The 26,783-nt window shown below is 48.8% G+C and overlaps 1 protein-coding gene across 1 annotated transcript in view; it reads right to left on the bottom strand.

Moving 5' to 3' along the window:
- Positions 1–26,783, bottom strand: part of LOC119391911 (inversin) — a 217,492-nt gene that overhangs the window by 85,139 nt on the left and 105,570 nt on the right. The window contains exons 5-6 of the mRNA XM_049415444.1: positions 24,015–24,116; positions 11,343–11,441 (exon numbers count right to left, since the gene is read on the bottom strand). Coding sequence (XP_049271401.1) covers positions 11,343–11,441; positions 24,015–24,116 — 201 coding nt within the window. The remainder of the gene's footprint in view (positions 1–11,342; positions 11,442–24,014; positions 24,117–26,783) is intronic.

Raw genomic sequence — 26,783 nt, 5'->3', positions numbered from 1 at the left:
ACTCAATCTGTATTGAAAAGAAATGATGTGGAAATCGGGGAGCCAGCCTCCGCGGCACGGAGTAGTGCGCCTACATTCTAAGGCAAAATTACCCGAAAGAGGAGTAACGGAGCCCAATAGGCGCTCGCGATGAACGCAGACAGCTGAGGAGCAACCACAGAAGGATGCGTTCAGTGTGCAAACCAGTTACTCTGCAAAGGGATCAACCGCGCGGGAGATGCAGGCCGTGTGCACGCCTTTTAATGAGCGGATCCGAGTCCGGCCCGGTCCGCAGCCTCTATCCAGGGCCCGGCCGAGGCCCGCGGCTTCAAGCCCGGGCCCGACCCGGGCCCGCACTTTCAAGCCCGAGCCCAGCCCGGGCCTGCCAGAAATCGCTTCAGACGGCCCGGCCCGGCCCGCGGGCCGGGCCGTCCGAACAAGTACAGCGTAACAAGTAACAAGTACAGCGTGGTGGGTTTCCTTATAAACACGCCAGATCACGTATATATATTGCTACGTGGCGCCACAGATAACTCGAAACTCGATAGGGAAGAAGACGATGTCTGAGCTCTCGTGCAGACTGGGTTCCATCTTGTATGCCTGCCTGTTTTATCGATAGTAAACATATTTCTCAGACGCCTTTTCCCCGTAACAATATATATATATATATATATATATATATATATATATATATATATATATATATATATATATATATATATATATATATGTGTGTGTGTATGTATATATATTAACAGCACTAACAATGGGCCAGATCACGGTTGTTCCCACGGGAGGAATAAAGATTTCGGTCTTTTATTCGAGGTTGACACATGCGGTACATTTCATTTATATTCCTTAGTATTACGTGCCAAAACCACGATATGATTAGGAGGCACGCCATAGTGGCACCGGATCAATTTTGACCACCTCGAGTTCTCTAACGTGCACCTAAAGAGAAGTATATACACGGGTGTTCTTGCATTTCGCCCCCATCAAATTTCGGCCGCCTTGGCCGCAAGAATCGCACCTGCGTCCTAGAACTTAACAGCGAAACAGCTTAACCGCTGAGCTACCACCGCGGGCAAAGCAACATTTCGATGCATGTACACACCGGATTTTCCGCCCGATCGCCCGCTACAAAGCACACGGCATCATTAATAATCATCATCAACAACTAATATCCTCTAGCGGGCCCGGGTCGGGCCTGGTCATGAACAAGCGCGCCCTGGACTAGTTTAGTAATGAACGCCCGGGCCCGGGCCGGGCGCGGGCTGGGTTCGGTCATGTACGCCCGGGCGTACATGACCGGACACAGCCGTAAATCTCCCAAAAAATATCCCCAACACCTCCGCAATAACAAAATCATAACACAGGACCGTAGTTGTGTAATTTTGTGCCGCGATTCATCGCGTCAAAGCGCTTCTTTTGTGACTTTCGCTGCAGTAATCCGGTGCCATGGAAAAAAAGAATACTAAAATTTGGAAGGGGCTACTGCTGTCGCGGGTCACAGCGCATCTGGTTCATTAATTAAATACGCGCGCACGGGCCGTATATTTACGAGTGCTGGTATGATTGCCGACATCTAAAAACTTAACTGACAACCATTCAGTGTTCTTCCTGACGTTGCTGCGGCCCTGAAGAACAATAAATGAAAATGTACGCCAGTTTTCTTTTATCGCATGCTCATTTTCCACGCTTTCTCGTGATACGAATTTCGGATGATACGAATATTTTTGGTGGTCCCGTGAGATTCGTATCACCGAGGTTTCTTTGTATTTTGTCCCTAGAGCTCACTCGGACTCAGACTCACAGAAATGTTTCTCAGCCTGACTCACTCGGACTCAAAATCACCAAAATAATACTCGCTCGGACTCACTCAGACTAAGACTCGCGGCTCTATCTGAGCCTGAGTGAGTCAACTCATGAGTCCATAAGCGTATAATTGGCCTTTTCAACCATGGTGTCAATGCTGTTTAACACCAATATATTGCATAATTGGTGCTGCTCGACTTGGTGCCTTTTGACCTAATACCTTCAAATATGAGTTATTAGTGGATGCAATCCAGTAAGAACATTTTTACTGAGAGAGGTGCCTCACACGAGATATTTTTATCAAGAACTTCCTGTGAAAGACATTGCGGGGGGAGGTCAATCTGCTCCCCTCCCCCCTTCTCTGTAACTCACACCCTTATTAATAAATATTGAGCTATCGTATGAACGCCAGTCCTCTGAAGTATATGTGAATCGACGGGGGTATAAACGTGAGCCGAAATAAGGCTGATAGTAATGCTGAAATTGTGTAGATAGAACCATAGGTCGGCAAAAAAGAGTGAAACTCACTCAGACTCCCCCAAGAAATATATTTTGCACTTAGGGCTCACTGGGACTCAGACTCACCAAAATTTTCCTCAACCGGACTCACTCGGACTCAGAATCACTGAAATTTTTCTCAGCCTGACTCACTCGGACTCAAACTCACCATAATAATACTCACTCGGACTCAGACTCAGACTCACGGCTCTATCTGAGTCTGAGTGAGTCGACTCATGAGTGAGTTTGCCGACCTGTGGTCACGTGTGACTTACTATATGCAACTTTTTTTGTGCTTTTCAGGATGCAGCCGTTGTCTACAATGTGCAAAATGCTGTGTGCGCTGGCGCCTGCAATGCCACTCATCTGTCGCTTCCATTGGAGCAGCTTCACAAAAAGTACTGTACGAGATATGACAACGCGGCTGGACATGCACTGGACATTTTACAGTGAACTAAATGACAGAAAGCAGAAACTTCATATGTACAGAGAAAAATAAAACGTTTCATTGTCTGCCTTTCGTCTTCGTTGTCGCATTGACTGAGAAAGCAGTGATACACGCAGGAGTAAATATTTTTTTCGGGTGTTCTTTTCCGCGCCATTTGTTGTTACAGAAACACGCGAAAAAAGTATTAGGCCTTGCGGAGAGTAACTGTAGAAAATCATCCCTGGGGATTAACGGATCACTTGAACTGAGGATAAAAAAGTTCATCCGAACGGAGTATTTGAGTGGACCGACCTTTCGTCCGGCGAGGTGCAACTGCTGGGACTTACGGTTGCCCGGTAAGGTGTAAATGTGAGGACTAAATGTTAGTCCATTGAGGTGATCTGTCGGGACTAACAGTTGCCCGGTAAGGTGTAAATGTGAGGACTAAATGTAAGTCCATTGAGTTGAACCATGGTCCCTCAATACTTTTACTGGTCATGAAACTCCCGCGTAACTCAATGGGAGAGCTTCATATACTGCCCGCACTTTCCGTGCCGCAGCGCTGGCGTAGCTAGAAGGGAAACGAGGAAGCCGGCTGCTGCTGGCCGCCATTAGCGGAGTGTGGGCGCGGAGTGCTGTTTGTGCTGGTTGCACCCTTTTTACAGCGAAAGCTGTTATGAGATCATTTCACCGGCCGTTTTTGGCGCCGTAGTTGTCCGCCGCCACCGCCGCCACCGGTGTCCGTAACCAGTATCGATCGAAATAAGCAAAAAAACGAAATAAGAAAAAAATTCCAGGATGGAACGAGGTTCGAACCTGGGCCCTCTGCGTGGGAGCCCAGTATTCAACCTCTGAGCCATGCCGGTGCATGAAACTGCTTTGCAAAAAGGTCCTATACAGGCTTCATGTCGGGAAGGAACCCCATTAGCATATGCAATATAGCCTGGTAGAAGAGTAAAATAATCACCAAGCGTCGCACAACGCGAATTCTGTAACCAGGCGTCACACAATGCGAATTGCGCAACGAGTAGGTTGTGAAATGCTTTCAACCCATTACAATGATCTCTGCCATAATTCTTCGTCGTCATCAGGCACAGCATCAACAAAGTGCGCATAATGCCTTACATGCGTTTAGCAGGTACCACGGATCTCCGTAAAATGACGAAAAATGGCACAGTGCCTGCTGCCCTACTTCTCAAAAATTAGAATGATTTAGAGCGTAGTGGGTTCCTCGCAAGTGCACTTGTATTGGTTGCCAAGGAAGCCTATAAGCGCAGATCCATTTACTCGGGGTCTAAGTAAAATTACAATGCTTTATAGCGTAGTGGGTTCCTCGCAAGTGCACTTGTATTGGTTGCCAAGGAAGCCCATAAGCGCATGATCCATTTCCTCGGGGTCTCAGTAAAGTTCTTCCCCCCCCCCCCGTCTCTCTCACGTCAACGTATGTTATACAGCGTGACGGGAGAGGGAAATAGCGATCGGGCGTCACCCAATGCAAATTGCATAACTGGTGGGCCGTTTAAAGCTTCCAACCCATTACAAAGAGCTCAGCCATAATTCTTCATCGTCATCAGTCGTCGCGTCAACAAAGGGCACATAATGCCTTACAGACGTGTAGCTGGTGCCCCGCTTCGCTGCGGAATGACGAATAATGGCTTAGTAGGTGCTTCCCAAGTTCACAAAAATTGTGATTTATGGCGTAGTGGGTACCTTTCTAGTGAACTCGTATTAGTAGCCCCAAGGCAGCTTAGAACGGGCTCTAGAAACGCCGCTCTTCCAGCTTTCGCTGTGACTGTGCTGCGGTTTCAGCGCAGGCCTGGCGTTTTTTTTTTTTCTTTTCGCTGTCACGACGAAGTGACCGCGATGCCCAACACCTGCTGTGTGCCGGGCTGTCGCTCGGGGTACAAGGGCACCGTCGAAAAAGTCGCCCTGTTCTGTTTACCAGCCGACGCAGAACAACGCGACAGGTGGAAATGTGCAATCCCGCGAGAGGAGACTGTCGGATTTTCGTTCGACTCCAAGTACATTCGCGTGTGCGAAAAAAATTTCGATGCAAGTGACATTGTACACGCGGACGTGTGCACAGTGAATGGAAACATCGTTTCACTACCTCGAGATCCACCAAGACTGGTGGAAGACGCCGTGCCTAGAATTGTGTGTGTGCGCGCGTTTTGAGTTTTATGTGAATTGCGGTGTTCGGAGTGTGTGCGTTTGCTTTCTGGATAATGAAATAAACTAAAAAGTGGTACCGTGGGCCAAATTGAAATATCTTGTTTTACTTTGATAGTGCTGTTTGCTGGTGCTGTCGTGGAATCGAGAATATTTCTAAAAGGTTCAAAAAGAGTAATGCAGTTTTATATATAATAGATCAGTTTAAGCCAACGTTTTTAGATACAGTATCTAAAAAGGTTGGTTTAAGCTGAATAACTGGGTGGATGGAAGCACCGGGTTGATTTCAATTTGCGCTGGTGTTTACATAGAAGGAACAGGGTGGCTAACTGGAACGCCAACTTAGAACTTGTGGTCATTGCGACAGTATAAGGGAATAGATAAAAAAAGATCCGCGTAGGTTAGAACTGGGCAGTATTATGAAATCTGATGCGTAAAATAAAAAACTTTCGCTTGAAAATCACACATAGTGCCTATATCTAGCAAAAGCAGCTCGCAGCAGTTTCACCTCATTATGTTCTTAAATGCGAAGCATTTCTTAGCGAACCTTTGGCACTTTGAGTGTTTCTATCTATCTATCTATCTATCTATCTATCTTGCCGCCTACGTCTGGGTGCTCTCATGATCGCCTCCTTAACTTGGTGTAGACCAAAATTGGCATGGGAGGGTAAGAAGGCTTCACGAATATGACTGTCGGGCCATGACATGAATAACGTGAAAATCCTGCCGCGTACGTCGTCAAACCCTTTCCTCCAGACACGTGTGGCACATAGCCGTATGCCACGGGCCGTGGTATACGGGTATGCGCCACAGGTGATTGAGATGTTATGTCTACTCAATGACGGCGAGAACAGACATTCGCAATTTAAATCATCATCATCAGCCTGTCTACGCCCACTGCAGGGCAAAGGCCTCTTCCATGTTCCGCCAATCAACCCGGTCCTGTGCTTTCTGCTGCCACGTTATACCTACAAACTTCTTAATCTCATCTAGCCACCTAACGCTCTGGCAAGTTAAATGCCAGAGCGTTAAGAAAAACCGACAGTGGCAGCGTTGACCCTACGAAACGAAAAATAGAAATTAGTATCCCAGCAGGAATCGAACCCAAGCATTCTGCGCAGCAATCGGGTATTCTACCACAGAGCCACGCCAGGTCTATAAACCGGTTTGGAAAAACAGCCTATGCAGACGTAATGTCGATGTCGTCATAAAGGCCTTTCCCTCTGTCACGTGTGGCACATACCATATTATGCGGGCCCGCCACGGTATTCTAGTGGTTATGGCGCTCGACTGCTGACCCGAAGGCCGTGGCCGGGATCGAATCCCGGCCACGGCGGCGAAATTTTTCGATGGAGGAGAAAATGTTTGTGGCCCGTATACTTAGATTTAGGTGCACGTGAAAGAACCCCAGGTGGTCGAAATTTCCGTAGCCCTCCACTACGGTGTCTCGTAATAATATCGTGGTTTTGGGAGGTAAAACCCCAGCTATTATTATTATTATTATTATTATTATTATTATTATTATTATTATTATTATTATTATTATTATTATTATTATTATTATTATACCATATTATGCGGGTATGTGCCCTAGGTGATTCACAGTCTTAATCGACACAGTAAGCGCGAACATACACATCGAATCGCAAGGCTAGTCAGGGAGCTGAAGACAGAACTCCTCTGAAAGACGCTCGACTTCCATGCACTCGTCCACGTGGTCCGCCAGAATGACGCAGTGTTCTCTTCATTTCTTATAAGGCTGTGCGATGGCCTCATGGTGACCGATTATGACGTCAGATCGATTCAGAGCCGCTTTGTGACATGCGAAGAAGCAGCCGCTAAGTGCCCTGACGACATACGGCTATATTACATCAATGCGGACGTCGACCGCTATAACGCACGTTGCGTCGACCCAGCAAGGGTGAAGGACATCCCTACCGCACACCCATCAATAGGATTGAAATGTGTGACCGTGGTAATATGAACCACCACAACCACGATATACGCCAGAAAAATATCTCGTGTAAGAGGACGTAGTTTCCCCTTGTGCAAGCAAATGCCATAACTACACATAAGTCACAAAGGACCACATACGCCCACGTGGTCTATGGATACGATAAGCTCCAACCATTGAAGTTGGTCTGCGTAGCACTTTCCAGGGTTGGTCTGCGTAGCGCCAGCCTCGACGGCCCATACCTCACCAATCCAAAAGGTGACCTCAGGTTTTGACATGTCGCCGGCTCTATCGACACAGTCTCTTGACATGACCCGGCTAGCAAATAGGTCTCTAGACATTGTCTTGGACCGGAATACCATTTTCATATGATGCCACAACCACAAAATCACCTCACGCTCGCCGCTCTCAACGTACAGTCTGCGCACGCGCAAGTACACCACCCCGGAAACGATGCTCTGTTTACAGAAACTGGCGTGGTGGCACTTTCTGAAACCTGGAGCGATGAGCCCACTGTGTCGTCCACAGCAAGCGGCTTCATTGCAGGCGTGGAGACGTCGTCACATATAGGAAAACGGCGATGCTCAACTTCAGCGTAGGCCGCATCTCACTTCGCCGGCCTCCAGACACAGAACCCACACAGACACAAGCAGCGGAATTGGCGAGGTCTGCGTTGCGCACATTAATTACCATAACAAGGACATCCCGCTCGCTGCCATCTGGAGACGGTCATCTGTAGATGGCAGATGGCACAGATGGCAGATGGCCATCTGTAGATGGCCATCTGCCATCTGTGCCACACATGTAGACGGTTTCGTGAAACGTGCGTGCGGTCTCCATCATAACGGATAAGTATAAGCGCTACATATCGGCTTACCACGCCTGGTATTGTTAATACCTATGTTGCTGTTGGCATCGTCGAACTGTAAACAACTGGTAATATAGCACATGTGCGACCCTTCAATATATATGTGTGCGTATACCATTTGCACATATCTTTAGCGCCACTGCGTAAGGTTTTGCGCAATGTAAAAAATTACGCCACAGTCAAGTTCCCGCCGCATGCTTCGCATGGCATCGATTGCCACGGTACATGGGATCTGCCGAATTTTTCAATCTTAAAAATCAAAAGCGCAAATTATGGCACCAAAGAAAAAAAAGAAAAACAACACGAGCATCGCTCTCCGTTGCGTGGTATCTCAATTTGCGCTTTTGATTTTTAAAGCTATGTTTCACCAACCATATCCCTCAAGAGGTACATCAAAGCTATTAATGCCAAGTTAGCCTGATATACAGGCTTGTTTATTGTTTACATACATGCCGGCCCTACAGCCCGGCGCCAGCCATGTTTCTCCTTCCCCGGCGTCTAGACGTCCTGGCGCAGCAAGTCGCGCTATCATACGTCATTGTGTCACGCCTTTCCTCATTGGCCGCCAGTGACAGCCGCTGGGCCCCCTCTCCACCTGAGCTCACTTCTGGCTGGCGCTCAGTCACCGCGGTAGAGATGCTCTCCGGCCTGCAACCAGAGGTCACGCGCTGCCTCAGCAGGCGACTTCTCGTCCGCGCGCTCGGTGGTCCCCTTTGCGTGGCAACCGATAGCGCCGCAGGCAAGCATACCCGCGATCGGTCTGCCGCAGTTGCCTTGTTGGTACCACATTCCCAGTTGCCTTGTTCGGCCCACATTCCCGTGTCTGTCGCACTGTGCTGCATCTTGGGTTAATAAACCTATCTTGGTTTTGGGACGTTAAACCCCAGATAATATTATTATGGGTTAATAAACCTACGTTTGTTGAAATGCTGCCTCGAATGCCTTTTCTGAGCCGTTTCGGAGTCGACAAAAACCCGGCTGTAGCGTCTTCGTAATTTTCGGCGGTAGAGGAGCGTCGCGTCCCTTTCCGTCGCGCTCGTAGGATAAGCCACGTGCAAACCCATCTCTACACTAGCTATATCGTCGACATCATTTATTTCCCCTTAAGGGCCCCTGATGGGCATTACGTAACAAGGGGAGGCAACAAATGGTAACCACGGGTCACAAGAATAAAAAACATACTAAGCACAGATTGCAAGAATTGGTAAGCACAGCAAACACATAAAACACAAAAGAGCCTATGAACTTGAAAAGAAAATGGGTTGTGGACAATACTGGTGCAATAATGACTGCATAAATTTTACAAAATTTATTTCACTGACAGTGCCGTCAGCAAGTACATCCCTATGTGATATAGTAGTCAGCAGAATTTAAATATGTTTACTGTTAGCTCGCAAAGTGCTGACTAGCTATTGGGCCCATCAGGAAAGAGAAAGGATGAAATGCCAAATATCGAGAAAGCAGCCACATAAAGCTTTCACACAAAGTGCACAATTAAATTACACCAAGAGAATGCATCCTCCTTAAGGCAAGCGCGCACCGAGGCGCTAGAAAAACAGCTTGGCTCCCGTAATGGGGTCCATTACGTCGACGTGGCTGGACCGTCACCCAGGGGGTACCATACGCCGGCGGTCGTACATCAAGGAACACAGGTGGACGGCCTAACTTTCAAAGCCACAAACTCAAATCAGGCGGAGGAGGTAGCCATCGCATTGGCGGCATCCCATCCTAAATCACAACAAATAGTTACAGACTCTCGAAGAGCCTACGAGAGCTATCTGGCAGGGGAAATCTCTCCGCTGGCCAACAGAATATTGAAATTCAGCATTAGAGACCGCGATCCCGCCCCAAAACGAATAATGTGAACTCCAGGCCATCAGGGTCTCCGGGGTGAAGAGGCTGCAGATGCAGCGGCCCGCGCGCTTACTTCCCGGGAGACTCCCCATTGCCCTGAAATACATGAACGTCCCACACCTTTAACACGGCTCCGCGAAATTTTACTATATTGTCACGTGGTCGTGACGTCGACGAAGGCAGCAGTAAGCACGTCAGAGATGAAACTTTATTTGGCCGAACTTGTGGCCGGGAAACAGAAAGTCAAACTACAGCTATACACTGACAGCGGCGAACAGAGCATCGACCGTCGATCAACTGACAAGCAGTCAAGCGCGTCGGCTTTTATACAGGCGCTATCGAACTTTCCAGCAATATCGTTGGTACCGGCGTTATCTCTCGACAAAGCTGGAACATTCGCAAGCGGGGCGCAATCTTAACAAAACGATCTACTACAATCGCGAAGCTTCTCGAACACTGCTTCGCGGACAGCGTCGAGCGTTGATAACCGTTCCTGCCAGTCAAACGCGAATACATCAAAACAAGACAAGAAGTGGGCGTGGCAATATCGAAAAACGCCGTTTGTATCCCGCACCAGCGAAGGGACTCTCGAAAACGGAGGAGCGCGTCCGGCGGCGCCTACAGACAAACACGCTGCTATGTCCAGCAGTACTAAAACATTACGACCCAAAAATAAGTGGGCAGTGCCAGTACTGTGCTGCAGTGGCCGACACTTACCATGTGGCCTGGGCCTGCCAACTCAACCCAAAATTAACTCCAATCCCCAACCCCACCAAACAGGGCTGGGAGGCGACCCTGATAAGTTGCTCAGCACTAGAGGAACAGCGAACTCTGGTCCAGCGGGCTCGGGCGGCGGCTTCGACTAATAACGTCCCGGACTAGGGATGTCGACGAGCCCGGTGGGGATAAGGGGCATCACCTGCTTCAATAAAGGTTCCTCCTCCACATGCTAATACCAACATACATCTACAACAGCTTGCTGAGTTACTCTTCACATACCTGCCAAGTTTGAAGAAACGGAGTCCGGGAGATCTACTCAACGGGGGGGGGGGGGGTTATAAAGTATGCCGACCGCGGGGGCGGGGGGGGGGTACTCCGATAGCAATTATATCGACACTGTCAGCGGGATTTCGCGGTCGCCGCTGATCTGTACAGAGTCCAAACCGATAACGTCGCTTACGCATCGTCTGTTTCACGTGCGAGTAAAAGCGCGCTAGCGCTAGGGACGAACGCGATTGAAGCAGAGATGAAACGACCCGGCCGTCACCGTCACGCGAAGGGCACATGCGATAACATCGCTCCGCATGCGAGGCCTGTCGTCGCTTGCTTACGAGTTATTTCATCGAGCAAAGAACCATAAGGGGCACCGTTGAGGCGGGGACGGTCGCGAGCACTGGCGAACGCGTTATCTCGACAGACATCGGTAACGCCTACCCTTTTAAGTGCTGGACTGCGACGCAAAGTGCACAGCTACTTCATCCGCAATGAAACTGAGTTGTACCTTTCTACCATCGTAAAAAAAAAGAAGAATCCTTTCTACTACGTGGCCAGACAACTTTGTTCATGTGGCCAGACAAAGCACTGGACGCGCGGAGCAAAACTGGATTTCCGGGAGATTTTCCTATGACCCGTACAACCGGGAGAAACGTTCAAAATCCGGTAGTCTCCCGGGTAATCGGGGAGACTTGGCAAGTATGTCTTCAACAGGAAGTACTTGCTTCAAACCAAGAATGGAGTGGAAATTCTGCATGGTATTGGGAAAAGGTGGTCATACTAACCAGTAAATCAATAACAGCCACGGAGCCAGAAGCCACAGCAAGATGAAGAGGCGTGCAGCCGTGGTAATCTTGCCAGCTTGTTAGGAACGGCTCAGCATCCTGCAAAGAAATTAAAGGACAAAGAGCATCCAGCTTCAGCAAGGGTTTATGCATAGCTTCACTTGCGACACAAGGAAACGCTGCATTGTAGCTTAAGCCTGGATTGTCGTGCGTTACGCCATCCCCTTCCACATCTGCCTTCAGAAGGCAAGCCTGAATACGGAGAGCAGCAGTGAGAAAGGTGGGAAATCGAGGTGCTGTGCCGCGGTATGTATGTTTGCTTAGCATCGCGTAGTAAAGATGCTCATAAAACGGGTGACAGCGTCAAGAGAAAAAGAATCAACACTACTGAAAACCATCAACCGAGCAATTTTCTTGAATAAGTGACACTGAATTATTATTGAAGCCACAACACACAATGTAGGAGTTGTGTGCTTTCTTCCATAACACTTTTGAGAGAGTGGGTGACAGAGGGACAGACAGGCAATGAACTTTAATGTGGCACTGAGGGGCAACTCGGAAAGCCCCCTTACGGGGGAGGAGCCGCCGCAGGCAGCTCCCACATAGGGACGGGCAGGCCGTGCCTGACCGCCGCGTCGCGGGCCCTCTGGACGGCCCGTAGCTCAACTTGAAATAAATATTCGCTAGCCACATCTGCCAAAACGCAGCCTCACACTTGTGAAGAGGATCGAGGACGCCTTCTCCTTCAGCTCGCGCGTTGTGCCAGCCCCGCGCACCTTGACCGCCGCAAAGGTTTGTTTCCCACGCAAGCCATGCTTCGACCTCGCCGGCGTCGAGAGGCCCTGGCGCCGCTCATCGGGCTAGCCACGCCCTTTCTCATTCACCGCCCTTGACGGCCCACGGGCCCCCCCTCTCTACCTGAGCGCACTTCTGTCTGGCGCTTAGTCGCCGCGGGAGAGATGTTCTCGGGCCTGCAACAAGTGGCTCACGCGCTGACTGAGCAGGCGACTTCTCGTTCGCGCGTCCGGTAGTCCCCTTGTGTGGCAGCCGATAATGCCGCAGACAAGCGTACTCAATGGGCCTAGCGGAGTTGCCCTGCTCGGCCCACACTCCGTGACTGTCGCACTGTGCTGCATCTTCTCTTCGGTTAATAAAGCAACGTTTGTTGACACCCTGCCACAAGTGCCTTTACTGCACCGTGCCCGTGCGCTGATGAACCCGGCCGTAGAGCCCTTGTGCGCTTTTGCGGTGGAGGAGCGTTGCGTCCCTTCCCGGTCGCGCTTGTAAAATAAGCCCAGCGCAAGTCCGTCTCAAACACAGTCATGCAGCACTATATCCACCTCCCTCCATGACGAGACGCGAGGCAGCCCTGGTGAGGCGTGCCCAAACTCAGTCTTTGATGACACCCCACATTCAATACTACATACAAGGCAAGGACGGCTCTCCTGCCTGCGTGGCATGCGGTGGCTACCCGGATAACGCTCACGTTCTGTGGGATTGTCCGGGTGGCCGTGCAGCCATGGGCGAGAGCCTTAAACACATACCCACCAATTTAAGACCTGCGACCCTGGAGGAGTGGCTGGCAGACTCCTCCCCAGACATCATGAAGGCACTACTCGGACAATTAAAACTTTTAGGCTTGTCTGATGGCTAAGCCTTGCTTTTTTTATTAGTGGACCCGGACTGGGGTTCGTTTATTTTTAATAAAGTTGTTCTCTCTCTCTGCAGCACTATCGCACATAGATTCCCATAATAAATCATCCAACTATAGCCATTTATTCACCCACCTAAACTAAAATACACATGCTGTATTTAAACGAGTGCTCCCATGAACGTTGCAACATCTCATTTTACGCGCATATTGCTCCTCAAACTTGCTGTCCCAACATGCGGTGACAGCGCCTACACGGCCTCTACATAAAAAAAGTTACATCATCTCCCGCTAAAGGGAACCATGAGACGATGCGAAGCCGGAACACTCGCACGATCGCGTTCCATTGGCGTTCGTTGGGCATGCTACCGACATCGGGCATGCTACCAACCTCGCGTCGTGGAACGCGAAGAGGAACACTACGCGCGTCGTGTCTTCCCTCTAGCCTGGCCGTTAATTCTCACAGGGCGAGCGGGGAACGCGATCGACAGGCGCGCGAGAGGGGGGCAGCGTAGGAGAGGAGAGGGGGAAGGGACGCGCATGCGCTGGCGCTCATCGCGGCGTTGCGCAGGAGAGAATTTCGGCATGTCGAGCCCGCATTTCAGAGGAGTCAACCGAAGCAAGCGCTGGACTGAACGCGCGCAGCGCTCTACCACTTGAAGGAGAGGAGACTAGAGGAGGAGAGTAGCGCATGCGCCGCGAGAGCAGAAGCGAGAGCGCAGGAGAAGCGCAAGCAGGTGCTGGGAGAGAAGTGGAGAGAGTAACGCGCAGCTGCTGGAGAGAGGGAAGGAAGAGAGTTGCGCATGCGTAGTGAGTGCGGACGCCAAGGGCAACGCCACGGGACATACCCCCGAGCAAGAGATGCTTCGCATCTAAAAAAGGATATGATCTGTCGCGTGGTGCTGAAACGGCGTCTCGGGCCTAGTTCTCCGCGCGTTCTCTGCAGCACCACTGCTCGAAGACTGCTTGTGATGGAGAAGCGCTTCCACTATAGCGTTGGTACGCGCGACACCGAGTCTAATTAAGGCGTAAATAATGCGCTTTCTAGTTACATGTTACAAGTGGAATATTTAGATCATCAGAAGCGCCGTTTACGCCACATATAAAAAAAGTTTGCCACAGGTCTGGTAATATTTTGTACAGTGGGCCTCAATGCTCTTCGTGGAGGCATCCCGCTTCATCCTATCGCGGGATGCGTGATCATGTAGCGCACTTCTATCGAGCGGTTCCGCCTAAAACATTCGACCTCTTTGTTTACTTGGTCCATTGGAAACACATGGTTCCGCGAATGGACTACAGGAAAGACGACTTCTATCCAGTCTCCGAAGTAATGCAACAACTCACCCGAAATCAAGAGATCTCCTGATTATTACGAATAATTTTCGTTCGTATATTCACGTTTCTCTTTTAGATAAAGCAGCAAGTGACACGGGCACGTATCTGAGGAGGACGTCCGAAGTGTATGGGCGCCGTTTCTCCCGAAATCTAACTTCTCTCCGCCCTCCTGCCAGTGTACCTAGTAGGTACGTTTCTCCCGACAGTTCCTCTCGCCCCCGCGCTTGGCATGAAAATCACCTTGCGACTCCTACCACCTGCATATAGAAAATATCCTGGCTACATGCCCGGGATATACGTGAAATTGTTGAAGCTCTGTATCTAAGTGCAAGTGCAGGCAATAAATGTGTGAAATGATTCGGCCAGTCGCTAATCACATTTATCGCAATTTTCTTAAAAAGAAGGAAGGGCTTATTTATAAACGGAGAACCTTCCTTGAGAAAGGTTTACGCGACTACCTGCACGAAAAAGACCTGTCGCTTGACTCCCACTTGCTACATTTTCCGACAGCCCTTTGCGAAAGATATTCTTCGGCAACGCTCCTCAACGCTGTAGGCCGCAGCGGAGCTCCTCAACCTGGGTAAAGAGCTGCCTAACCCCATGGACCACGTTCTGCAGAGTGCTAGCACGGCGGAGAAACGTGCCCCCTAGAGGGCTCAGTTACGTCTTAAAAAGCTGCGGGGCTCTTGAAACCACACAGGTTACCGCGCGCGCACACACACAGAAACGCGCGCGCTTGCACAGAGAAAGAGAGGCATGGGTAAAAATATTTTGGGCTGCGTTGCTCGAGCAGCTGTCAACTTTGATTATAAGCGCGCGGTCTCGATCGCTGGTGCGCGCGCTATCTCGGCAGGCATTAGTAAACGGCTCGCATACCCTTTTACGTGCCGCGCTCTGAACGCGAAGAGCCTGTGCGAAAACCGCTTCTCTCCCTCGAGCGGCCGTATTCTTTTACACCAGCGTTTTATCGAGTTACGCGAGGTCGGACCCAGTACTCAGCTGCTAGCCCTACTTCGTAAAACATTACAATTTGTTGCTATCGCATTCATTGCTTCGCCCTTGCGCTGAAACTGTGATTTATTGCAATCATCTCTGCCACAATCGCACAAGCGCACAACCACAGTCAGGGTTGCCAGGTTAGACTAGATTAGTAGCGTTTGCTGTCGGGCTAGTTGGTACATCACTAAGGTTGAATTTGATGGCGCAAATGCTCGGACAGGGACGAAGAACACAGGACGCGGACAAGTGTACTCCGCGTTTGTCCGCATTCTGTGTTCTTCGTCCATCTCCGAGCATTTGCGCCATCAAATTCAACCTCAGCCAGGTTACGCTACTTTGCACCAACTGACTACTTTTATCAAACAGTGGAGGCAGAAAAAACGTCTTGGCTACTTTTTGGCTACTTGCTTGCTCCCTGGATATCAACTTCAATATGTGATGACTGTGAATATGTGAGTGGCTTCAATATGACGTTGAAGCCACTCGCGTTGTAGTATGCGGTGTTAGAACATGGCGGTAAGGCACGTTTCCAGCGCCCACAATTGAAATTGGCGCTTGCATTACACAAAAGAAAAGACTTTCGGATATGTGGTTCGACGAACACTGTTGCAGGGCGTCTCATTTTGCCGACCACCAATAGCTGAACGCGGCTTTAAAGCGTAATTGGAAGTGAACAGACAATAGAATGCGCTCCGCATACAGAGTGCTCTGCTCTCATCGTCATTAGAAATCGGATGTCAAACGAATTGCTTCCGTCGATTCTTAGGGTTAGGTGCAGAGTGCGACTCAGTAATATTAGCTGCTCGTACTTCATCATCATGCAAGAAGTGATTGCGAAACTACAGTTTATGCTTAAATCCCAGGAACTGTGATTTTGAACACACTCATGCCCTACTCAATTCTATTGTCCTCACGAGGCTGTTACTGCTAGTAATTTTAGAACAGTCGCGAAAGATGCGTAAAGAGAGTGGCATTTTAGCAAAAGCGCAAGAAACTTCGTCATCCTGCACGAAATCATTGCTAAAGTCAACAATTTATTCTTGAATGTCAGCAATTGTGATATTAGATGCATTTATTTACATTTTCGCCAAAACGTTTTTGCATTCAGTCGTTTAAATAAAGACGTCACAGTTTTTCTCACGCACTTGCGGCTACTTTGGCAACTTTTACTAACCTTGGCTCAATTTTACGACATTTAGAGCGGAGCTAATGGGCGTCCGTTCGTGCGTTACGCGGCGTCGCCGTCGGTCGCGCAACCGATAAATATGAAAAAGTAGCCGATAGATTTGAAAAATAAAATGAGAAAAAAACACCCAGGACCTAATGGGATTTGAAGCCGGGCCCTTTGCGAGGCAGTCGAGTATTCTACCACAGAGCCACGCCAGTGCTTGAAACTCATTTGAAAAAGACCCTATACAGGCGTCATGTAGGGCTAGGAATCGCGTTAACCAATGTAATACAGCGTGGCAGAAGACTAAATTAACAACCAGTCATCACACTATACTAATTGCGCATCGAGTGTGTGGTTTAATACTTCCCACCCACTGCAAAGTGCTCAGCCATATTTCTTCATCGTCACCAGCCACATTCAGCATCAACAAAGTGCATATAATACCTTACAGATGTGTAGCGGGTACCTCGGTTATCCGCACAAAGACGAATAATGGCGCAGTGGGTGCTGTGCTACTTCACAAAAATTATGATTTATGGCGTAGTCCATAACTTGCGGAAAGCCAAAACTTCAAACACAGTTGGCCTTGCCTCAACACGAAGCTGCGCTCAGAATTCGCATTAGGCAGTATCGTAAGCGATTTTTTCGGCTACTTTTTCCCATTTTTTCGCTATTTCTTTTTGGCCTGGCAACCCTGACCGCAGTTGACACCATGCGCACGAGTATACATAGCCACCGAGAAAGCGTCTTGACACAGCGCCCGGTAATGAGCGGCTACGCACGATTTCCAGCTCGTGTGCCGTTAGTCATAGGTTATGTGAGTCTGATACGCAAGGGAATGATCTGAAAGCGTGCGGTACCGCTTAAAATCGCATGCACGCCACGTAATTCTCCTTACTGTATTCTCACGGTCTCATGTATTTACCGACATAAGCAAACCAAAACCACGATCCGGTATTGCTCATACCGCGCTGCAGGCATCAGCAAGCGGCTCGGATACCCTGCTACGCGCTCTGCTCTCAACGCGAAGAGACTGAGCAAAAAGAGCATTTCTCCCTGGAGCGGCCGTATTCTCTTACACCAGCGTTTTGTAGAGTTACGCGAGGTCGGATCCAAAAGACTTAGCTGCTAGCCCTACTTCGTACAACGTTACAATTTCTTGCTATCGCATTCATTGCTTCGCCCTTGCGGTGAAACTGTGATTATCGTTTATTTTGATAGCAATTATATGGACACTCTTGCCGGGTTCGTGCGGTCGGCGTCGCCGTTGCTGTCATTTTCCGTAGAAAGTACAAATCCATAACATTGTCGCACGCAGCGTATGTTCTACCCACGATTAAGCGTGCGAGCGTTGGCGACGAACGCGGCTGAAGCAGAGATGAAGCGAGCAAGGCATCTCCGTTGCACGGAGGACTCATGCGATAGGCCGTCGATTGCTACTCAAGCACAGAGCAAACGCCCCGCCCATCTTTCGCCTGGTGAAGGAGCGTGGAGGGAGCCGGGGTCGTGGGAAGGAGGTAGGGAGGTCGTGGGGGGGGGGGGGGCTACTGCATCGCTCGAGCAGCAACTGCAACTTTAAAGGGGCACTAAAGAGAAACAATGAATCCGTTAAGAATGATAAATTGTACTCTGAGAAATGTAATGTCCTTCATCTAGCCATCATAGGTTTATTATTATAGGACAAAATAAAGTTGAAAGTATCATTTTTCAATTTCGCGCCGAAATCTCCGCACGTGACGTCACGGATTTCAAAGTGTACTTATCGTAATTTGGCGCCATTGGCCCAACGAAACTTCCTCTAACTTGGTACGTTAAGTCTATGGCCCCCTCAGAGGACAATGTACTTCATTTCTACCGATTAGGAACTGCGTAGGCCGTAGTAGGCGCCGTCAAAATATGTGACGTCGCGGCGAGTGGTGCTGAAACTTCAAGATGGCGTCGCCACCCACATTTTCTTTTAGATGCGAAGTATCTCTTGCTCAGGGGTATGTCACGCGGCGTGGTAATCCGCACGCGGCGTAATAGTCCGCACTCACGCTACGCATGTGCAACTCTCCTCCTGCCCTCTCTCCAACAGCCGCGTGTTACTCTCTCCACTTCTCTACCAGCACCTGCTTGCGCTTCTCCTGCGTTCTCGCCTCTGCTGTCACGGCGCATGCGCTACTCTTCTCCTCTAGTCGCCTCTCCTTCAAGTGGTAGAGCGCTGCGCACGTTCAGTCCAGCGCTTGCCTCGGTTGGCTCCTCTGAAATGGGGGCTCGACATGCCGAAACTCTCTCGTGCGCAGCGCCGCGATGAGGGCCAGCGCATGCGCGTCCCCTCCCCCTCTCTCCTCTCCTACGCTGCCTCCGTCTCGCGCGCCTGTCGACCGCGTTCCCCGCACGCCCTGTGAGAATCAACGGCCAGGCTAGAGGGAAGACACGACGCGCGTAGTGTTCCTCTTCGTGTTCCACGACGCGAGGTCGGTAGCACGCCCAGCGAACGCCAACTGAACGCGATCGTGCTCCGGCTTCGCATCGCCTCATGGTCCCCTTTAGCGGGAGATGGTGTAATTTTTTTGTGCGTTTTCTCACTTACTAAGCGTCTTCTCGCAGCAAGTGGTGTGTTTTAGGTATCGTGAAAGAGTAGTTTACTAATACGAGAAAAATCGGTTTGCTCTTTAGTGTCCCTTTAATCATAAGAGCGCGGTCACAAGCGCTGGCGCGCGCTATCTCGGCAGACATCTGCAAACGGCCCGCTTTCTTTGCGTTTGAGACGACAGACAGCAGGAGAACCGACCCACTCCCTAAAGCGGCCGTATTCCCTTACACCAGCGTTTTCTTGAGCTAAGCGATATCGAATCCAAAAGAGTTAGCTGCTAGCCTTACTTCTTATAACATCACAATTTGTTGCTACCGCATCCATTGCTTCGCCTTTGCGGCGAAACAGTAATTTTTTTCACTATTTCTTCTGGCGCACATATGACTTGCGTCTGCGAACAACAAACAGTAGAAAGAATGTGCACATGCTTGTCCTGTGTCACCTTGTCACTCTGAGTTAGAAATACAGCACAGAAAACCTATAAATTGTACCAAATAGCCCCAACTGAAGCTAATAAATAAGTTAATACGTTTCGATGGTGCTGTTTGAAATTTGGTTCTTAGTGCAATCTGGTTCTCAAACCTCCTGCTCTAGCATTTTATCAGGCATAAAATGAAGCACCCCACCTTTGAAAGCGTTCCGTCTACAAGCGAGACTGTTCAGACACTTGGCGTGTTTTCTACAGCACTGACGGTTTCCCTCGTGCAAGATAGAGTCACTGGAAAATCAGAGTACCGCAAAGGTAGGCTGCACGCGGGCAACATTGGGTGGCGGCGGCCATGTCCCTTCCAGACCGTCCGGCGCGTTGCTAGCGTGTGTTGAGAAGTGACCGATCTTTTAGCCTCAGTGCCGTGTTACGCTCGGCAGAACGGCATTATGTGTGTGTGTTTCTTCAATAGGATATTAGAAGTGATTTCGAGTCATCGACAGGTATGGATCGACTGCGCAGTTAGCAGTGTAACTAATGAAACGTACGGCGAATGTTGCCATGTGCTCGCGAACTCTCTTCGTGGCTTCATCGGTCTCTCTTCGTGTCACGCCCGGGCGTGTTCGCTAGGTCCGGATCTGTAAACATAGTTGCATTAGCGCAGTGACATCGTGCAAGATGCCATTTACTTCGACATTTGGTGAATCTTGACTGTTTGCGCTAGCTCTGCAGTCGGTGTTCAGGTTCACTGCACTCGAGAACGTTATCGAACGACATCGAGAACATTCAACATTGCGTCCTTCGACTGATCGCTGATGCATAGCTTGCTTGCGCACCGTGCTTCTTGTTCAACTGTTGATATGTGTAATATAAATTGTGTGTGTACGGTAATTGGAAGTTCGCGACGTCTTGATTCGGAACGCCAGCAGCCGAACGCACGGGCGAATCGGCGTGCGGTAGGTAAGGTGCATCTTATCTTACGAAATGTAGAAAAGAGGCCATCAAAAATTATTGACATCACTACTTAATCGTTTGATTTCCTATTTCTTGTCTCCTTAATATTCCCCAATGAATTTGCAAATATTTTTCTCTGTTCCGACAAACGCAGCTGGGGTTCGGTTTCTGCACTGCTGCAATTTTTTTTTCATAATGCACTCTTATTAAAACTTCCTCGGCACGGTGCTTTATGTTCTTTTGATCAGAGATAGCACATCCCGTAATTTTTAAAGCGCATGCTACTGCAACACAGTATATATAGACCTAGGGCTCGCATAAAATCGACTTCCTCAATGCGTGAGATCTGCATTTTTTTTTGCTGTGACCAGGGGCGTAGCCAGAAATTTTTTTCGGGGGGGGGGGGTTCAACCATACTTTATGTATGTTCGTGCGTGCGTTTGTATGTGCGCGTGTATATATACGCAAGCAAAACTGAAAAATTTCGGGGGGTGGGGGGTTTGAACCCCCCCAACCCCGCCCCCTGGCTACGCCCCCGGCTGTGACCATTTCTCACCAACTATACAGTATTTTAAGGGTACGCTCGGTGCAATGCACCATTAGCAGCATTTTTTTTGCAACAAATGTAAAAATGCGCTTGATAACATTGCCTTATACCAAGTTTATCAACAGAGTTCCACGCTTCTGTTTTGTGCAATGCCAAAGATCATGCCACAATTGCCTTCAAGGTATACCAGTAAACAGTTATTATTTTAATAAATATTCGATTTCGCTGCTCGTGCGTGGCACGCTTATAACTCGGATAGCATGCGTAATCTGTTCAACAGATCGAGATATAAACAGACGAGCAAATAGAAAGGTATATAGTTTTCAATATCGCTGACCATAGCAAACCGAAAAGGTGAAGTATCCTGTCGCATAAGATCTTTTCCAGCAAAGTTAGTGTAGTTCACTGCAGGAAGGAGTGTTATTCGAGGGGGCGAATTCGTTCAGGCCAACTATGCAGCCACGTAGAACGGCGCTCTTTGACATTAACTTTTCCCACACAGCAAACGAGATTCCCAGAGTAGCTCACCAGTAACGTTCGATTGATGGTGAGCTACTCTCTTCTCGCATCTGCATGCAGTGGCGTAGCCAGGGGGTGGCACACCGGGCCCGTGCCCCCCCCCCCCCCCCCCGAAAAAAATGTCTGTCTGCATGACGCGTTTAAAAAAGCGACGAAATACTTCTGGGACTGTGGTACTGCTAGATGTCCGGCCACGCTCTGCATTGAACGCGCCTGCACCCAAAGCGCTTGGAAGGGATATGGCGGTGAGAGGTCACGTGATGCGAGTAAGTCAATCGCGTCGGCGGCGGCGCGCGGAAAACAGATGCGATACTCTGAAATTTTTCCAGTGACTCTAGTGCAAGCCAGCAGGTTGAGATGCTTGGTGGGTTTACAGAATGCTGACGGTTTTTCATCGGTCTCACCTGAATCATACAGTGCAGCAAAATTTAACACTCCTTTCTAATTGTATTCCCATGGTGTTGCACACAACACGTCTGATCATGACAGCTTCCCAAGAAAACAACAACAACGAAAGGAATCATGAGTAAAACTTTGGGGAGGGGCAAAGCATGTAGGGAAAGGTGTTTCAGCTCCACTAACGTGAAACCTGTGGAGCGGCGAAGCATGCAGTGTGCGCCGAAGTTTCCCACAGCAAAATCAATGCCAATGGGCAATGAGAGACAGAAGAAAGATTACACACAGAGACCCGCACTCCGCTTTTCGTTAACGTGCACGCTGCGAATCTTTATTGCTTAACTACGCGCAAGAGAAATCTGCCACTGGCACTAAAATGCAGGTCAAGATCCAGTGCCTATATATACGCGGTGGCCGGTGAACGGTTTTGCAGCACGGGCAGTCGGTTTTTTCAATCAAGGTGTTTTGATGATGGCGTCTTTCCATCCAGTTTTCGAGATGGCCGCATTACACTTATCCCAAAAGGTGACGCTTCCTCTGTTAGTCCTGAAGATTGGAGGCCTATCACGCTCCTTAATATTGACTATAAGATCTTCGCGACGGTAATCGTTCAACGTTTGAGGGCTCTCTTAAACACCTCGGTGGGTAATCACCAAGATTCATCAGTGCCTGGACGAGAAATACACAGCTTGTCCTTTACCAACCACGATGTCATAGCCTACACGCTGTCGCGGTCAGCGCGTGGTCTGCTTGTGTCTTTGGACCAGGATAAAGCATTTGACCGACAAGAGCACACGTATATCTTCAATGTGCTCACAGCCTTCGGCTTTCCTCATTCATTTGTGGAATTAATTAGGAATACCTACACTCATATAAAAAGCACACTGGTTCTGGATGGTTGGGAAAGTGCTGCCTTTCCCATTACACGTGGGCTCCGCCAGAGATGTCCATTGTCCCCTGTGCTATTTATCCTGGGGTGGGGTGTGCTTCCCACTCTTGACCGCCACGCGCGGTGGAGAATGGTCCAGTCAGCAACATGCCCGAACTGCTCCCTTCAGGAAACTAATCAGCATGTTCTGAAGCAATGTGGCATTGCTCGTATTTTCTGGAGGGCCGTGCATGCTGGATTTCGCGGGCTCGGAGTAAATCGCTTCGTTTCTTCTGGACATTGTTCTCGTGGCCGCTTTGGCTGCCTTCTCGTTGTTTCCGGTGCTTTCTGTCTTTGGCGCAACCGCTGCGAGGCGGTTGTAGCAGGCCGTCGCCGTCGCGCTCTCTTCCCGATCCTAGAGCGACTGTACTCGGAGCTTCTGTCTGTTCTGTCGGAGGAGCTCTTCTTTCTCGGTTAGTAGGAATTCCTCCGGCAGTGGTCTTGCCCTTTTGTGTTCGTCTGTGACAGACGCGTGAATCATTTCTTTCGGCCTGCCTGGTGTCGGTAGGCCGATGTCTCGTTTGGTGCCTGCAGAAATACCATGTAAATACGCAAATGTACATATTCACGTTTTATTTGTGTCTTTTGTTTGCCATGTAATCTAAATATGTATATCCGTCTTTTTGTGACAAATTTGTGTGTGTGTGAAACGCCGATTGTACGTGTTGCCTCCTCGTCATTTCATGTTTTGTTTCCATGTAACTGAAGTTTGTTCGTCATTCTCGTAAACGTAATGTTACGTTGAATTGTTATCGATGTTAACCGTCTGTGATAATAAATTTTTCTAAACACAGAAACTCGCTAGGAGACGCTGTCTGCGTCGGTGTTGTCTGTCGCGGGCGGGGGCGTGTTCTCGTTCCTTGCGAGCTGGTAGTTTAGCGTTCATCGCAGAAAGAGCGTTTCCATAGTCAACGCCCGGCGTTCGCTCTCTGTCGCCACACGGCGGGCGCGACGATGCACACGCGACAGGAGATGACGATGCGCGATGCACGCCGACACGCCGAGACCCTATGGTGCTTCGCCCCTAAAACCTCTTGCTCTATTGTTCTAGAAGGTTACTGAAAAGGAAGAAACAATTATCATAGCAAGTAGGGAATCTAGAAAAACAGCCATGCATGATTTGTTTGCATTAATGCTTGCAAAACCAGGCGCTGTCTGAGCCCTCACCAGGAGCAGACTTGTACATCCCAATGCAGCTGGCTGCGAAGAAGCAGCACACAGGTGGAGTGCAGTACGGCCATCAATATCTTGCATCAACGGGTTCGCACCCTGCGAAAACAATACGTTTGCACATGTTGCAAGGTATGCACTCTATTGACCAATTGAATCAGCACGGCTTTAAATGTAGTTATTGTCACGTGGTTGCTATAATGAAGGAAGGCGAATTACAGCAAGTAAGCATGAAGCACATTATGGGCGAATTGGTGTCAATAAAGAGAAGAGGTGACAGACTCAGTGCGACGATAGCCTCGGGCACAATCGTCGGTCTTCGGTAATTTGGTAATCGGTGGAACGTGTCGTCTCTTATACATCAACGGTCGAACGCATCAGCGTTACCGCTGGTGCTTGCGTAAGCTTCCAAATAAACTTGACTGTTTGCGTTCTGCGCGTAATATAAACAGAGCAATATCAAAGAATCGCGAAGTTTCCGAAACATTGCGGCGCGGCCAGTACGAAGAGGTGCTAACAGTTTTCGCGGGTGAAAGCCGGTCACATCAAAGTAAGAAAATAAAGTGTGTGGCAATATACACTGCACTGTCACTGATGGCTAATTTTCACTATAACAGTTAATACATCAATGTACAGTCTGAGCCAACGGTTTTGGCACTGGCACATCTATAGCCTCTTTGGTAAAAGATTCAGTGAGTTGCTTGCTCGAACACTTCATTTCTTTTTAATTACGGTATTGTTCACGTATAAATTGGCAACTGTTTTTCAAAAAGAGCGTCTTGCTCATTTGAGCGGCTTAATGTCCTCATTTCGTACACAAGTGTTACAAATTGTCCACATAATCACTTATGACAATAAAATAGTTGTAACCATCTACAGCAGAAGCCAGTTTGTACATGTAGGCCAATTGGTGTAAGGATAGACGCGAAGGCTGACATGGACAGCCATCATCCTTAAATTTATTGTATGATTGACTGAGGCAGCAAGAATAGTACGACCGAGAGACAGGATGCTCATTTCATGGCTCGCGACTCAAGCCAGACAAAATGCACTGTACGACGGAAGATGATGGTCATAGCAATATGAAGTTGACTGTACACTTGGGTTTACAAGTGACATTTTTCAAGCGTGTCAGGGTGCTGCTGGCCCTGTCAGCTTAGCGATTTAAAAAAAAAGGTCTGGTACCAGCCTTGACGCCGGGTATGTGTTTCAGCACAAGCGCTTCATTTCTTTAATTCAAGGTAATACTGCGAGCAGTCACGTTATGGAATCAATGACTAACAGCATACCAAAAACCACAGTATTTTAATCTTCCGTAACACTGCATTGAGATTTGGTCTTGTTAATATATCACAATCAAGGCATTACTCTATAACGGGCATAGAAGACTACGACAAGCGTTGTGCGTGTTTCATGCGGTACACTGGCTTTTCAGTGCCCAAGCCTCCATTCGAACGGGCCCTGCAGCACTTTTCCAAGAAATCCTCGAATGACCTCACTATCAGAGTTTATTGTATGAGTGGAGTTACAGATATCCGAGCGCTTTGTCTCTCCTTGCGTCCTGACGAGCGTGCTGGAAACTACACAGACAAAGGAGGAAGGAGCTATGTCAGTGTGCTTCTTCATGACCATTGCCATTTTCTATCTATCTATCTATCTATCTATCTATCTATCTATCTATCTATCTATCTATCTATCTATCTATCTATCTATCTATCTATCTATCTATCTATCTATCTATCTATCTATCTATCTATCTATCTATCTATCTATTAAAATTGATATGGGAGGGCGTTTGACGAAAATGACTGTCTGGTCATGACATGAAAAAAAAAAAATCACAGTTTCGCCGCAAGGGCGAAGCAATGAATGCGATAGCAAGAAACTAATGCTATACGAAGTGAGGCTCGCCAATGGATACTCTCAGTTTGAACAGCGCTCCTGTTGCAAAGGCGGCCGAAGCAGCGAAGGAAACTAGCGTGCTTCAAGTGTCGAGCTGTGACACTTGATAGTTCACGCTCATCTTCTGTTTGTTCGTTTAGCGGCGTCCCTTGAGCACGAGTGACTTTCGTACGCTCCGTAACATGAGCGCGGACAACACGGTGAATGCTTGAAACGTCCCTCTTGCCCTCACCACGAGAAAACCGCGCGAGCAGACAGCGGAAGGCCAAGGTTCTCCCTGCGCAAATATAAGAAGAAGCGAGCGAGCTCGCCGACGGCTTTTAAATGCGCCCGTCGCTCTCCTAGCGCTATCTCGCTGGTAATGAAGAAACACTCATAAGCGCCGGCCGTCTCTGAGTCCGTCCAGCGGTAGAGGGTGTGTATATAACGCTCGCCGTTAGCTACGCGGAGGACCTGCGTTCCGTGGCGTAGTGGTTAGCGCCACTCGCTGCGGAGCAAGAGGCCCCTGGATCGATTCCGCGCTTCGGAAGCACTTTTCTGAATTATTTTTCTTTGGGGCTTTTATATATATATATATATATATATATATATATATATATATATATATATATATATATATATATATATATATACTTATACATATACGGTGCATGACGGCGACGACGACGTCAAAATCCAGCCGAGACTGTCCATATAATTGCTATTGCAATAAAAAAGTCACAGTTCCGCCTCAAGGGCGAAGCAATGAATCCGATTGCAAGAAATTGGAATGTCACAGGAAGAACTCCAAGCAGCCAGGAACTTGCGGCGCGCTGCACAAGCACAAAGGACGCAGGAAAAGAAAACACACAAAGCGATTGCGAA

Source organism: Rhipicephalus sanguineus, chromosome 4 (assembly GCF_013339695.2).
Source record: "Rhipicephalus sanguineus isolate Rsan-2018 chromosome 4, BIME_Rsan_1.4, whole genome shotgun sequence".
Lineage (NCBI taxonomy): Eukaryota > Metazoa > Arthropoda > Arachnida > Ixodida > Ixodidae > Rhipicephalus > Rhipicephalus sanguineus.
Note: the sequence above shows the minus strand (reverse complement) of the source record. Positions and strands in the feature narration are given on the sequence as shown.